At 49.3% G+C, this 15774-nt stretch overlaps 1 protein-coding gene across 1 annotated transcript in view; it reads left to right on the top strand.

Moving 5' to 3' along the window:
* Window positions 1-14934, top strand: part of LOC137447756 (myosin-1B-like) — a 35521-nt gene extending 20587 nt beyond the window's left edge. The window contains exons 24-40 of the mRNA XM_068151631.1: window positions 903-1048; window positions 1135-1225; window positions 2659-3048; window positions 3141-3267; window positions 3673-3791; window positions 4519-4715; window positions 5398-5581; window positions 6440-6605; window positions 7360-7484; window positions 9271-9579; window positions 9666-9869; window positions 9954-10079; window positions 11127-11297; window positions 12759-12863; window positions 12944-13039; window positions 13489-13623; window positions 14751-14934. Of these exons, the coding sequence (XP_068007732.1) occupies window positions 903-1048; window positions 1135-1225; window positions 2659-3048; window positions 3141-3267; window positions 3673-3791; window positions 4519-4715; window positions 5398-5581; window positions 6440-6605; window positions 7360-7484; window positions 9271-9579; window positions 9666-9869; window positions 9954-10079; window positions 11127-11297; window positions 12759-12863; window positions 12944-13039; window positions 13489-13623; window positions 14751-14765 (2706 nt within the window). The 3' untranslated portion in view covers window positions 14766-14934. The remainder of the gene's footprint in view (window positions 1-902; window positions 1049-1134; window positions 1226-2658; window positions 3049-3140; window positions 3268-3672; window positions 3792-4518; window positions 4716-5397; window positions 5582-6439; window positions 6606-7359; window positions 7485-9270; window positions 9580-9665; window positions 9870-9953; window positions 10080-11126; window positions 11298-12758; window positions 12864-12943; window positions 13040-13488; window positions 13624-14750) is intronic.
* Window positions 14935-15774: the final 840 nt, after the last annotated feature.

Raw genomic sequence — 15774 nt, 5'->3', positions numbered from 1 at the left:
AATATTGCATCCAGCTCTGGGTTCCTCAGCTCAAGAGGAACAGGGATCTGCTGGAGAGAGTCCAAGGGAGGGCTCCAAGGATGCTGAAGGGACTGCAGCACTGCCTGGGGAGGAGAGGCTGAGAGCCCTGGGGCTGTTTAGTCTGGAGAGGAGAAGACTGAGAGGGGATCTGATCAGTGTCTATCAATAGCTGAGGGCTGGGGGTCAAGAGGGAGGGGATAGGCTCTGCTGACTTGTGCCCTGGGATAGGCCAAAGGGCAATGGATAAAAACTCCAGCACAGGTGGTTCTACCTCAACATGAGGAGGAACTTCTTCACTGTGAGGGTCACAGAGCCCTGGAGCAGGCTGCCCAGAGAGGTTGTGGAGTCTCCTTCTCTGGAGCCTTTTAAGCCTCATCTGGATGTGTTCCTGTGTGACCTGTGCTGGATTCTATGATCCTGCTGTGGCAGGGGGTGTTGGACTCGATGATCTTTGAAGGTCCCTTCCAACCCCTCACATCCTCTGATCCTGTGATTAGCAGGTGCAATAAATTGGCGGCAGAGTCCTCTGAGGTCCCTTGCTGTGCAAGGTGAGTGGATCTCACTGGACATACTCCAGGAAGCTATGCACAGAGCGAGTTTGCCAATATCTTGTAGTCTGTCTGTTAGGACCTGCAGCCAGTGGCACATTTTGATGTCTGTATTTTTCAAAAGCTTGCATTTGAGCTGTGGGCAGCTGAGCTGTGGGCAATCAGCATGGCCCTTATGGGCTCACAGTGAGACTGCAGCACATGTGGAGATGAGGAGATACAGGATCTGTTTTCTCTGCTCATCAATTTCCAAGTCCAACTGGATTTCAGAATCAAGAGTAGTTACTTTCAAAGTATGACTACATCTGTCAGAGTATGTTTCCTGTGTTTTAGCTTGAAGGAACTCTGGAACAAGAGAAGAAGCTGCGAATGGACCTTGAGAGAGCGAAGAGAAAACTGGAGGGAGACCTGAAAATGTCTCAGGACTCCATCATGGATCTGGAAAACGATAAGCAACAGATGGATGAGCGGCTAAAGAAGTATTGCACTCGCTTCTTCTGCTCTGAGTTCTAACATTCAGATTTTATCTTAACCCTGCTGAATTTGCATTCTTGTTATTTAACAGGAAGGATTTTGAAATTAGCCAGTTTCAAACTAAAATTGAAGATGAGCAGGCTCAGAGTTCTCAGCTGCAAAAGAAAATTAAGGAGCTTCAGGTAAAGCCTAAGAGTTGTGGCTATATTTTAGTAGCTGAGCAGAAGTTCCTTTGAATTAATTTGTATTTATTCTTACACTGTGGCACAAAAATATTTTCCTACACATGAGCAAAACAACTAATATGGACTCTGGGTGCTGTTCCCATCTCAGAGCATCTTTAGAGGAACTCTGGCCTCTAATCTTACCTAACTCTGTAAGGTATTTCTTCAGTGAAGCTTGCAGCAGGCTTTGACAATGGATCTGGTACTCAGCTGCAATAGTAGTGAAGCCACTAAGCATTGCTTTCTGAAATAATAGAAGGTAACATAGCCTGGCATCATCAGGACAGGTCTCCTCTTAAATGCAGAGCCAGGAAGACAGTTCTGCTCACTGCTGTTAGTCCATGGCTGCTCATCTCTGTCCTGCTGAGACTACACCTGGAATATTGTGTCCAGTTTTGGGCTCCCCAGTTCAAGAGAGACAGAGACCTGCTGGAGAAAGTCCAACAGAGAGCCACGAGGATGATTAGGGGACTTGAGCATCTCCCCTGTGAAGAGAGACTGAGAGCCCTGGGGCTGTTTAGTCTGGAGAAGAGAAGGCTAAGAGGGATCTGATCAATGTCTATCAATATCTGAGGGGTGGGTGTCAAGGGGAGGGGGCCAAGCTCTTTTCAGTGGTGCACGGCAATAAGCCAAAGACCAATGGATACAAACTTGAACAGAGAAGGTTTCAGCTCAACATGAGGAGAAACTTCTTTACAGTGATGGTGCCAGAGCCCTGGAGCAGGCTGCCCAGTGGGGTTGTGGAATCTCCTTCTCTGGAGCCCTTCCAACCCCACCTGGATGCATTCCTGTGCAGACTGCCCTGGGTGATGCTGCTCTGGCAGGGGGTTGGACTGGGTGAGCTCTGGAGGTCCCTTCTAACCTCTAATGTTCTGTGATTCTGTGATCTCAAGATTCCTCCCATCCTGGTTGCAGATGGAGAGAGGCCTGCCCTTTGGGGACTTTCTAACCTAACGCCCATTCTTTTACATTTTCCAGTGACACATCTCCTGGTTCTTCAGAAAAGTGCAGTGCTGGATCTTTCATAACTCAATAAATCCATTCTGAGCTATAACACAAAGTGAAATAGCAGATCCAAGGTCAGGCTTGATGGGGCTCTGAGCAGCCTGATCTTCTTGGGGCTGTCCCTGCTTACTGTAGTGGGGGCTGGACTATATGAACTCTAGAGGTCCCTTCCAGCCAGTGCACTGATTCTGTGACTCTGTGGTCTCACATTCACTGTTGCTCCAAAACTGAGTATTGCATGTCCTGGAACACGGTTCAGTCAAATTTCTAGTGCTGCTCCACTGTATGATGGTATAAATGGATGTGAATATTTTCACTTCTGTACTTAAAAGTAATTTCAAATCTGTCTGCTCAGAAGTCCTCATTTCACCAATTCCCTTTCACAGGCTCGAATAGAGGAATTGGAGGAAGAGATTGAAGCTGAACGAGCAATCCGTGCAAAGACTGAAAAGCAGCGAGCTGACCTCTCCCGGGAGCTGGAGGAGATCAGTGAGCGCCTGGAAGAGGCAGGAGGAGCTACATCAGCTCAGATTGAGATGAACAAGAAGCGTGAGGCAGAGTTCCAGAAGATGCGTCGGGACCTGGAGGAGGCCACGCTGCAGCACGAGGCCACGGCTGCCGCCCTGCGGAAGAAGCACGCGGACAGCACCGCTGAGCTCGGGGAGCAGATCGACAACCTGCAGAGGGTGAAGCAGAAGCTGGAGAAGGAGAAGAGTGAGCTGAAGATGGAGATTGACGACCTGGCCAGTAACATGGAGTCTGTCTCCAAAGCCAAGGTTGTTGCGCAGGAACAAGAGTTTCTTATCACTGCCACGGTGCTTCTGACCAATGAGATCAGCTGAAGGCTCTGCTTTGTGTCCCCTAACAGAGCAATCTGGAAAGGATGTGCCGAGCTCTCGAGGACCAGTTCAGTGAAGTCAGAAGCAAAGAAGATGAACATGTGAGGCTAATTAACGACCTGAACACGCAGAAAACACGCCTGCAGACTGAGAATGGTGTGTGCCTAGAGGGACTGTAACACTCTTGTGCCAAGTGCTGCCATCCCCTGCCCAAATATCAGTGTGTTTGGTCATCTGCCCATCCCTGGGTATTCTGAGCAAAGCTCAGTCACAGTTTCCTCATGGGGGCAGTCTTAGAAACTACACCAAGGAAACAAAACCAAATCAAAAGCAGCACTGTCAATCAAATGAGTTTGTGAGTTTGTGATCAGCTCATCTCCTTTCCCTTGATACCAGCAAATTTGTTGGGTAATTTTTTCCTACTGGTAGGAATAAAATGGCTACTTGGCCTTTATTTTACCACATTGTATCTCATAATCACTTTTTATATGGTTAACTCTTCTCAGTCTTATTTTTTTATGTCTTGTACCTCTATCTAACAAAAATACCTTTGCTCATTAGGTGAACTTAGTCGGCAGCTTGAGGAGAAGGAGTCCTTGATTTCTCAGTTGACTCGAGGCAAACATGCTTTCACTCAGCAGACTGAAGAGCTGAAGAGGCAGCTAGAGGAAGAAAATAAGGTGACTTCTTTTAATTTGTACCAAGACAGTATAAAATAAATACATAAGCTAAAATAACACATGAGATTTCTCCTCAGAGAAAGATGGAGACATTGGAAAAGTGAAACTGTTGAACTGCCTTGGAGCATAACACAGGGACATTAGAAATTAAATAAGGAAGACAGTTTAAGTCCTTCTCATCCTGCTTTCTGAAGCTCAGAGCCATGAGAGTAGCTTTGTGTGCAGAGAAAATCCCTAAGGCAAAGGAAACAGCAGCAGTCAAAAAAAGGAAGGAGAGCAAGAATGCAGATGTACCTGGGGCTAGATATGGCAAAAGAGTCTAAAGCTTCTCCCTTCAGACAAGCACCAATTTCTACCTGAAAAGCTTACAGGGGAACTTCTTGAGAGATAATTCCCACCTTATCTCTTGCTGGGTTTCTTGTGTGTTTGCCTGAAGCACTTGGTGCAGGTGTGTTTGAGAGGCAGAAACCCAGACAAGATGGACAAGAGGCAGACCTTAGAGTCATAGAAGAATGTTGGGGGTTGGAAGGGACCTCTAGAGATTGTCTAGTCCAACCCCCCACACTTTTTTAACAAGTGTGAAACCCAGAGCCCCCCTTTGCTCCTTGTTACTCTAACAACTGTTGTTCTTGGGTGGTGAGAGGTGGAGTTTTTCTCAAAACAGAGTAAAAGAACCCAGTCACCAATTGTTCACATTTTGATGATTTGTCTCATTTTAACTACCAAGGCCAAGAACGCCCTGGCCCACGCCCTGCAGTCTGCTCGCCACGACTGTGACTTGCTCCGGGAACAATATGAGGAGGAGCAGGAGGCCAAGGGGGAGCTGCAGCGAGCCCTGTCCAAGGCCAACAGTGAAGTGGCTCAGTGGAGAACCAAATACGAGACGGACGCCATTCAGCGCACGGAGGAGCTGGAGGAGGCCAAGTAGGTGGTATCAGGGTGTGAGGAAGCCAAGGGAGACAGATTCAAAGGTGATGTTGAAAGAGACACAGCCACACACTCTGGGGAATAAGTCATGGATTTGATTGAGGAAGGGTAACAGAGATGGGGAATCTTATCCTGTACAAAGTTGAGTGGCTTAGTAAAGGCAAATGCAGAGGACAGGATGAGTTAAACCAAGTGGAAGAATATTTCAGTATAAATGTGAGAAGGAGCTGAAGGAAACCAGGACATGCTTGCAGAGGCAATATGCAGAGCAGTGTGCTTTTGGATCTGTTAGTTGAGGAAAGGGGAGTAAGGAGAGGTTTAAAGTAGAAGAAGCAAAGGCTTGGGAGTGTCGACAGAAGGAAGAATTTCAGTGCATGAACTACAGAGATAATTATAGTAGTTAAAAAGTCTCATTGTTTACACTGCCAGTATGAAAGCATGTTCCTGGTTCCCCTCCAGACTGGTATAGTCTACCCCCTGGGTAGGTCTTCTCTCAGCCTGTGCACCACTCTAGTGTGCTGTGTCATCCCAGGCCCTTACGGATGCTCTCTGTTCATGCCATCACACCTCCCTATGTTACTGTCTCTGCCCATCTCTCCCATGCCAAACTCCATTCCTATCCATCTTCTGGGAACATCAGAACTTCCCTTCCCTCAGCACTGATTGTCTCATCCTGCAGGAAGAAGCTTGCTCAGCGCCTTCAGGACTCAGAGGAGCAGATTGAAGCTGTCAACTCCAAGTGTGCTTCACTGGAGAAGACAAAGCAGAGGCTGCAGGGGGAAGTGGATGACCTCATGATTGATGTGGAGAGGTCCAACGCAGCTTGTGCAGCTTTTGACAAAAAGCAGAAGAATTTTGACAAGGTTCATTCAAAGAGCCTGCCAGAGCTGAACATGGGTAGACATTAGATAGGCCAGGCCAAATTCTGAACTGGTGAATGTTCTGCATTCTCAGTAAGATAACCTGCATTTTATCCAAAGCAAAGCCACAGCAAGGAGCACAAGACACAGTAATGACAGTGTCAGGGTGGGAGTAACCCCAGACTGACCACGCCAAGCAATAAAGCACCTTTCTGATAGCTTTACAAAGCATGAAGTCTTTACACAGTGCATTGGGAGGATCCATCCCTAGTCTTTAATCAAGCAGACTGAGCAAGTGCTCACATGCAAGCTGACAAGCCCTGACTTTTTGTCTGGTGCCTTGTATTCAGGTTAGGCAGAGCCTCAGACTCATTTACACAGTTCCAGCCTGCACTGCTTTTAACACAAAGAACCAACACTGACCAAGTGATGCTGCACAGCCCTGTGCCTTGGCCCAGCCTTGTGTGAGTCACTTAGGTCATTGTGCTAAAAAGAAGGCCTCACTGTGGTGTCCAGCTCAGGAGATAATCAACAGAACATGACCTTTGTTGGTAAACTGTGTGCAAGACCACTAACTCCTGCAGTAATGAGAAGGCTGATCCAGCTTCATCCAGAATAACCACATTGTGTCCAGGCTGGTGCCAGACCAAACTCCTACCTGAGAGCCTGGGGTTGTGCTTTGTGCTGGCTGAGGAGGATAATTTAGGTAGCTTCCAGCAAACCAGCCAGAGTGTGTGTCACTGTGAGCTGACTGCCAGCAGGCAGAGAACAATCCAAAGCCCCTCTAGGTTTCTTGCCCTGCAAACAAGCAAAGACAAAAGTGTTGGAGAATGGGTCATTCTTGTGCTCCTGTCACTCCAGGTCCTGGCTGAATGGAAGCAGAAGTACCAGGAGAGTCAGGCTGAGCTGGAAGCTGCCCAGAAGGAGTCTCGCTCCCTCAGCACTGAGATCTTCCGCATGAAGAATGCCTACGAAGAGATTCTGGACCAGGCCGAGACCGTCAGGAGGGAGAATAAGAACCTCCAGCGTAAGTCCAGGTCTCCATCCTGCTTCCATGCTTCTAGGCCACCAGAGCACTGCCTCCTTCCCAGGATATTGTTCTTTATGATTTTCCCACACAGCTCAGGTTAGGCAACTTTCTTTCCTACTCAGCTGCTCACAGTCACCTGTCAGCACATGCCTCCAGCATCCTGCTTCCTCATGCTGTTCTCCTCCTTTACACCATCATAACCCCCTTCAGGGATTGTTAACAGGAGTCATTAGCTGAGTGGACAGAGATAATGATCACATCAGATACTAATATTTTTTTTTCAGATTATGTCAGTCACTGCCATTAGAAAAGAAACTCTGGAGGGTTATTGTCTGTCTCCTGTTGACTGGAGGACCACGCAGCTGTGGCCCAAAGGATTGCCATTCACTAAGCAGTTAGTTAAGTGTATAAAGCAAACACAACTCACTTCTTTTTGGTGAACTGAACGATCCCCTGGGGAGTAGCTACGGGTACAGAGAGCAATCAAACAGGGCTGTCTCGGGTGATAGAATTTCTCTACACAATAGACTCTGAGCTCAATCCAGTTGGTTCCTCTCACTTTCAAATTGCACACTGAACAGGAGACAGCAGGTAATCAGAAATAAAGATTGCACATGGGGCAAGACCTATTATTTCTCCTCAGTGCTGTATCACATTGCATTGTTATCTGTTCCCCCTGTCAAACAGCAATTGCAGGTGCTATTGACAATGTTATCTAAGATGAGCTGAGTGTCTGCTTCCTGTGTTGCAGAGGAAATTTCTGATCTGACTGAACAGATTGCTGAATCTGGGAAAGCTAACCATGGGCTGGAGAAAGCAAAGAAACAAATTGAGCAAGAAAAGTGTGACCTTCAAGCAGCATTAGAAGAAGCAGAGGCAAGTGTCCTCAGTAAGGGGGCTTGGTTTAGAGAGATCATGACAGGAGACAGTGTGGGGATGATGTGTTCTTGTTTATCCTGATACTGTCCCAAAGGTGCAGTATGAGAGCACAAGCAGACCAAACAGCAGAGGGACTGCTTCTCCCCCAGAGCAATGTGGCCTCCTTTGCTGTGCTGTTGTGCACAAAACAGCCCCAGATGGAGCCTGAGCTCATTTTCCACCACCTGTTTGAGTTTGCTCCTGAATCTGGCTGAAGAAAGGTCACTTGTGTTTCAAAACTCTCACAATTCTTTACTAGTCAAATTACTTCAGGATGTTTTCAGAGCAGGTCTAATACGTACTTCTAAGTCTTCTCAACATCATCTCCTATTCAGAGAAAGCTGAATAGCTGGGGCTCTTTAGTTTGAAAAAGAGGAGGCTGAGGGGAGACCTCATTGCTGTCTACAACGACCTGAAAGGAGATTGTGGAGAGGTTGGTGCTGAGCAGTCAGATACTGGAATTGTGCTGCCCAGAGATGTGGTGGAGTCACCAACCCTGTTGGTGTTTAAAGGTGGTTTGGATGTGGTGCCTGGGGATATGGTTTAGGGGTGAACCCTGAGAGTAGGGTTAATGGTTGGACTTGGTGATCTTTTCCAACCTGAATGTTTCTGTGATTCTGTGAATGTTGAAGAAAATTAAGATTATATTTCTTCAGTTCCTCCACTTCCAATGAATGGGAGTCAGTAAGACATCCAAAGAGAAGTCAGCTCACAGAACATGGGTCTAGATGAACATGGAGAGGTTGCTGGGGATCAGCTGAAACTTGGAGGTGCCACTGGTACACTGACATGCTTTCCTGACAAATGCTGCATACCAGGTCCCACCAGGTCCCGTATCAGTTCCATGATTTCTCAGTCTTCCTCCCTGTCTGTGGCTATGTCTAGACCTTTATAACTTTAAATATAACTTTTTTTCCCCCCCCAATCTGTAACAGATCTCAGCTCCTACAGTTCACTCTTGTCTGGGTTCTGCCTTTTGTTCCCTGTCTGCCCTGACTGTCTCTTGGAAAAGTTTTTATTACTTCTTTATGACTATATCTGATGATCCACAAAAAGTCTTTGAAAGCCTTTTGTGGAGCTGCCCATGTCATACCTGGGGCATAGCTCAAACACAGAGGCACAATTAACTTAGGTTGGAAAGGATCTCTGGGTGTCTTTTGTCCAACCTCCAGCTCAAAGCAGGGCCAACTTCAAAGTTCACAGAATCACAGAACATTAGAGGTTGGAAGGGACCTCAAAAGGTCATCCAGTCCAACCCCCCTGCCAGAGCAGGCTCATCCAGGGCAGGTCACAAAGGAATGCATCCAGGCAGGTTTTGAAAGCCTCCAGAGAAGGAGAGTCCACAACCCCCCCTGGGCAGCCTGCTCCAGTGTTTTGCCACCCTCACAGTGAAAAAGTTTTTCCTTATGTTGACATGGAAGCTTTTATGCTCCAGCTTGCCCCTATCATTGGGCACATCTGAGAAGAGCAAATCCATCTGCTCTAGTTTATGTATGAAAATGTCGTCAGTCACCTGAATTCCCCTGCATTTTACTCAGGAATCTTATTCCTAAATCACTGATTAGTATCAGGCTGAGGTATACCAGCCTGGTGTACAAGAATTGCTTCTCTGGTCCCAGGCCCTTCTGACAGGTCCGCAGTGAGGCAGTATCTCGTTATTGGGTGCAAAGCCTCAACATCCTGCTTGGGCATTTCCCAGCAATGGACACTGCAGAGACTAATGAGATTATTTCAACCCTCCCAGGGCTCTTTAGAACATGAAGAAGGGAAAATCTTGCGTGTGCAGCTGGAGCTGAACCAAATGAAGTCAGATATTGATAGAAGGATTGCAGAGAAAGATGAAGAAATTCAACAGCTGAAGAGAAATCACCAGAGGGTATTAGAGTCTATGCAGACCACACTGGATGCTGAGATCAGAAGCAGAAATGATGCTTTGAGGCTGAAAAAGAAGATGGAGGGAGATCTGAATGACATGGAAATACAGCTGAGCCTTGCCAACTGCCAGGTGGCAGAGACACAGAAGCACCTCAAAGCCGTGCAAGGGCAACTCAAGGTAGGGACCGCAGGGGCTGCTGTCCTGCAGGTCTTTCCCACTCCCTCTGCTTGCATCTGCATCTCATGGTGCTTTCACCTTCAAAGGATTCCCAGCTCCATTTGGATGATGCTTTGAGAGAGAATGATGACCTGAAGGAGCAGCTTGCTATGGTAGAGCGTAGGAACAATCTGATGACAACAGAAATGGAGGAGATGAGAGCTGCCATGGAGCAGACAGAGCGAGCCAGGAAGGTGTCAGAGCAGGAGCTGACTGACGCCAGCGAGCGAGTGCAGCTCCTCCACTCCCAGGTACTTGGGGTCTGCTTTCTCCTGGGCATGTGGCAGTGGCATGAAGCAGGGTGGGAATGACCTCGATTGGGGCTGTCTCAACAGAACACAAGCCTCCTCAACACTAAGAAGAGACTGGAAGTGGACATTACTCACTTACAGAGTGAAGTGGAAGACAGCATTCAGGAAGCCAGAAATGCAGAGGAGAAAGCAAAGAAAGCCATCACAGACGTGAGTCCTCTTGTTCGTTTTACACTGCTGCGAGCACTTTCACACTTTAGAAAGGCAGCAAACAGGTGGAGGAGAACCAATTCCTCAACACAGGAACAGAATAATCCCTCCCACATGGGCCTCACACAGCCTCTGCTCTACTGCTTGCCACTGAAACCCCCTTCAGTCAGGTCCTATACTCCTGTTCTGCTAGCAGTCTGCATGGAGGAGGCATCCTGTCTCCCTTTCCTCACATTCACGTCTGCTTCCAGGATAAATGTAATACACAGGACAGAACAGAGGGGGGCAAAATTGCCATAGGAAATAGTAGTCTGAGCCAAGTTCTCTTTAGATAGCACTGAAAAGCAGAAATTGAGGCTAGAATCATCCCTGCTTCTATACAAATGCTAGACATGGAAGAAATAAAACCAGAATCAAAACATTTCATTTAGACAAGGTAACAGTTCCACAGCATCAGAAGAAACAAAGCTATCTAGGAAAGGTAGGTGAAAATGAAACAGAAAATGGTTACAGCAAGTCCTGGTGCACCTGGGCCTGAAGTGCTGTGTCTAGCTCTGCCTGCCTGCCAGCAGCAGTGCTGCAGGTTTCTCTCTGCCCACTGGTGATAGATCTCCATCCCAGGTCCTGAAGATCTCAGCAGGCTCAAGCTTTTCATTCCAGTTCAGGACACTGGAGTCTTCAGCAAATTTAAGCACCAAAGGGCTGGATATTGAAAATCATCTGGGAGCCCAGAGATGCAGAGTGCTAGCTGGTGTTACTTCAAGATGCCCCTGATTTCCACTGACTTGAAAAATGAGGCATTTGCATACCTTGATGATTTTGTTGTTGCCAGCAAGCCTGCCTGTTTTCCAAGGCAGAGTTTTAGAAATACAGATAGAGAGGAAGAGGGATCCTCTGTGTATGACAGAGCCTCAGCACTGCCAGGGCACTGGCTGAGAAGGTGGAGAACCATACACCAGCGTGAAGCTGGGCACTGCTGCCAGGGAAAGCACAGAACTGCCAGGGACAAGGAGGCATATTTGTAACATATCTGTGCACTACATCCAGGCAGCCATGATGGCAGAAGAACTGAAGAAGGAGCAGGACACCAGTGCCCACCTGGAGAGGATGAAGAGGAATCTGGAACAGACAGTAAAGGACCTGCAGCACCGTCTGGATGAGGCTGAGCAGCTGGCCCTGAAGGGTGGAAAGAAGCAGCTCCAGAAACTGGAGGCGAGGGTATGATAGAGACTAGGAGGGGGCTGTGGTCCTAAAGCAGGCATTGGTTGCTGGGACCTCTTAGGAAGGTTGCAACAGGAACTGAGCAGATGCATGTTGTACTGTGTGAAGAACTCGAGAATGACCTCATAAAAACAGAGTGGGCATATTGGTGGCACATGAACACCCTGGTAGAGGTAGGTGTTTAACTTAGCTAGGCAAAAATACATACTGGTTTGGGGACATACTTACTTGGGGATGAATTTGGAACTGGCAATTACAGCTCAGCCAGGCAATCCCTGTCTCATCTATGACAGGCCTCAGAAACTTGCTTGCAAAATCTCAAAAGAGGAACAAAGTTTGGCTTCATTAGGAAAAGTGCTGAGAACCAAGACAGAGAGCATCACTTGCACTATATTAAATGTACCATGTGCAGTTCTGGTCTGTGCAACTCCAGAAGGACTTGACAGTTAGAGAAGTATTCAGGGAATGGCAGCTGAGTAGGTGAAGCCTTATGAGAAGAGACAAACAATGCCAGGACTCTTTGTTTTGGAGAGGAGATGGCTGAGGGGGAGGAGATCAGAGTTTACAGAATCATGGCAGCAGTGACCAAGAAGCATACTGGATGGTCATTCATCAGCATGCACAACATGACAGGTAAGGACACACCATGCAGATCAGGACATCTGCACCTGGGGATCAGTTAAGATAAAAAGAAGTACAAGAGTGAGGAGTGAAATCCTGGAACCTGATGCTTGGGAGCCTGTAGAGGCACCTGGTAGGATGTTCAAAAAGGGGTTAGAAAGCAGCAGGTGTATAGACATACACAAAGGAACAGGCACAGATTTGCCCCTTTCCATCTCTAATCTAATGCCTGTGTGGGGAGCAGATAGCAGCCAGGTTCCCATGCTCAAGAGTGGCTGCTGCTGCCCTAGAGGGACCATTTGCCTGACCCACTTACTGTGCTCTTCAGCTGTTCCTGGTCCAAATTACAGCACAATTGACTGGAGTTAGGTGCTCTTGGGTTCAGAAGGAAATTTCCTCACAGAAATAAACCCATCAGTTTGAGTGTAAGTCAATAAATCATAAGACATACGCTGCAGAAGAGGCATGGAGCTATGGGAGGTGGTTAAGGTCAAATAAAAGGTTTTTCCACATACTGGTGAATGTTGATGGCATCCTCCCTTCCCTGCTACAATTTCTGTCTTCTCTGACAAATTTAAGCCTCATTTTGATTATCAATGCTGCAGTTCTGCACATCTAAGTCCAAACCTACTACAAATAATTATGGATTTCTATGCTGTGTCACAACTCACACAGCATGCTGGGAAGCCCCTAGCTACACTAGCCCCCAGAAGCTGCAGAAAGCTGCCCTGCACTGCCACTTTCTCTGCAGCCTTAGTCTGGAGAACCCTGGTTCGCAGGGTTCTCCCTACAGCAGGGCCAGCAGCTGGCTGTCTTCACCATGACACTGTCTTTCAGATTAATGAGCTGGAAAATGAGCTTCATGCTGAGCAGAAACGAGGAATCGAGTCTCTGAAAGGTGTTCGCAAGTACGAGCGAAGGCTGAAGGAGCTCACTTACCAGGTACCCCAGACCCTCTGTCCTCTCAAGGAGCACCACCTCAGCCCATCTTCCAAGACTGACTTGATTTCCACTTCCCACAGTCTGAAGAGGACAAAAAAAACATTCTCCGGCTCCAGGACCTGGTAGACAAGCTGCAGCTAAAAGTGAAAGCATACAAGAAACAGGCTGAGGAAGCTGTGAGTGCAGGACTCCTTTCAAATCTCTGTGGTCCAGGGTGGAACTTTCCAAAAGGTCTAGGCTCCCAAGTTCATTAAAACAATAGAATGTTTGCTTTGGTTGGGCAGCTATGTCCACTGCCTTGGAATATTCCTGACCTCGTAAAGACTCATGGCTTAGAAGAGAGTAGGCACAGCAGTAATTACCCTAAACTTGGGGCGTTTGGGGGGCCACGGGAGCCAATTAGCCCAGCTGGACATGAGCAGGACCAATTGCTCTGCCCCCAGCTGAGTGCTCACATCGTTGGAGCACCAGAAAGAAGCTCAGGAGTGCTGGCAGTGCAGGGGTGTAGGTGTGAGGCCCAGCAGTAAGTGATGGGGCAGAGGTGCACCCTGCAGGTGTTGGGTTAGTGGTGAGAGGGCAGTGTCAGTCTGTGCCCATGGCAGTGATGGCACTGCTTGGCTTTCAGGAGGAACAGGCCAACACCCACCTCTCCCGATGCCGCAAGGCCCAGCACGAGCTGGAGGAGGCTGAGGAGCGCGCAGACATTGCTGAGTGCCAGGTGAACAAGCTGCGAGCCAAGAGCCGCGACATCGGAGGCCAGGTGAGCTGGGAAGCTGCAGGGAAGGAGCACTCCTGTGCAGCATGTGGCAGAAAGAGCTCTGCCCACAGACCTGGCAGCCACAGCTGCGTTCCACCCACACATCCCCAGGACTGTCCTTGCAAAGGAAGGCCAGAAATTGGCACTTACTCAAAACTGGCAGGTTTTAGAAAGTCCTTTTGGTGCCTCCCAAGAGACAGACCAGGTATGAGGTTTAACAAAGCCAAGTGCCAGGTCCTGCACTTCGGTCACAGCAACCCCATGAAGGCTCCAGGCTTCAGACAGATTGGCTGGAAACAGCCCAGCAGAAAAGAACCTGGGGGTGCAGGTTGACAGCATCTGAAGACAAGCCAGGGTGTACCCAGGTAGCCAAAAAGGCTACCAGCCTGGATCAGGCACAGTGTGGCCAGCAGGAGCAGGGCAGGGATTGTGCCTCTCTACTGGGCACTGGAGAGGCCACACCTCAAATCCTAGGTTCAGTTTTGGGCCCCTCACTCCAAGAAGGACATTGAGGGGTTGGAGCAGGTCCAGAGAAGAGCAACAAAGCTGGGGAAGGGTCTAGAGATCAGGGTGGTGAGGAGCAACGGAGGGAACTGGGGGTGTTTAGCCTTGAGGAGGCTGAGGGGAGACCTCATTGCTCTCTACAAGCCCCTGAAAGGAGGTTGCAGTAAGGTGGGGGTTGGGGTCTTCTCCCTAGTCTCAGGTGACAGAACAAGACAAACTGTCCTGAAATTGTGCCAGGGAAGGTTTGGGTTGGATATTAGGAAAATGTCTGCTGCAAAAGTGGTCAGGGATTGGAAGTGGCTGCCCAGGGAGGTGGTGGAATCCCCATCTCTGAAGGTGTTCAAGAAACCTGTGGCCATGGCACCTGGGGAAATGGTTTAATGGCCCTGGTGGTGTTTTGTCAGTGGTTGGACTGGATGATCTCATAGGGCTTTTCCAGCCCAAACAATTCCATGATTCTGTGGTTCTGTGATTAAGAATCCAGGCCTTTCAGCAGACTTGGGAGATACTGGTTCTTCACCAGTAACATGGCACAACATTTGCAAAACCGCTGGCCTGAGGTGACCCCACAAATAGCTCAGTTGCTCTGGTAACCTCTCCATCATCTTCCCTTTTTTAATATGTAGAAATCAGAGGAATGAGCTCCCTGACCAGAGCTGCAGCAGCTGCCCTTACAACAGAGACTTTTGTGCATCTAACAGAGATACTCATCACTTGCTTCAAGGAACTGGGTGTGTGTGTGTGTAACTGATCTTTGACCTGGTTATATTTATCCAACCCTGAGTAGAAGGTGTGAGATACTAAAATAAAGCTGGGTGATGATCTGATGACTGTGAGGTCTGTTGATTCATTAGGAGTGACAGTGGGTGTCTGTGAATGGTGCATGTGTGTGCATGTGCCAGATCTGCTCCATGCAGTGTGGGAAGGGGGATCTGCTCCATGCAGTGTGGGACAGTGAATCTGTTCCATGTGGTGTGCGGTAAGGTGGATCTGCTCCATGCACTGCGTGGGAAGGTGAATCTGCTCCGCGCAGTGCTGGGGGTAGAAGCACGGCGAGGCGCCCTGGTCTGTTTGAGAGGGGGTGGATCTGCACAGCCCCGGGGGCCGCAGCGCAGGACCGCCCGGCCCGTCCGCGGCCCCCCGGGATGCCGCCAGCTCCGCGGGGCCTCAGGGCGTCGGCAGGGGCTCTCGGGAGCAGTGACCGAGACTGCAGGCCACAGCGGCCGGGGCTCCAGAAGGGCAGTGGCAGAGGTCGCAGGGGCCGGCGCCAGAGAGACAGCGACCAGGGCTCCAGGGGCACGGCGACCGAGCCTCCCCGCGGCGAGCTGGCTGCCTCTGAACTGCTCCGGGAGGGTCGGCAGAGGGCGCTGCGGGGCTGAGGCGCCAGCGTGGCTGCTGGGTGCCGGTGCCCGCGGGCAGATCCGCTTCCTCCGCCTGTCCCGAGGGGATGTCGGGGACCCCCGGGCCTGGCCCATCTTTGCCGGCTCCGGGTTTCTGCCCTCTGAGGGACCGGAGTTCGGGCTCCTGCCCCGAGTGCGGCTGCAGTCCATGTTCCAGAGGTCTCCCCGTGAGCAGGGCTCTGTATGCCAAGACAGGGAACGCTCCGGCTCCATCACCTGGCACAGCGCTGGCTCCATGTCTCAGCTCAGC

The sequence above is a fragment of the Melanerpes formicivorus genome, unplaced genomic scaffold, assembly GCF_026170545.1.
Source record: "Melanerpes formicivorus ecotype bairdi unplaced genomic scaffold, bMelFor1.0.p_v2 SCAF_21, whole genome shotgun sequence".
NCBI classification, from domain to species: Eukaryota; Metazoa; Chordata; class Aves; order Piciformes; family Picidae; genus Melanerpes; species Melanerpes formicivorus.
Note: the sequence above shows the minus strand (reverse complement) of the source record. Positions and strands in the feature narration are given on the sequence as shown.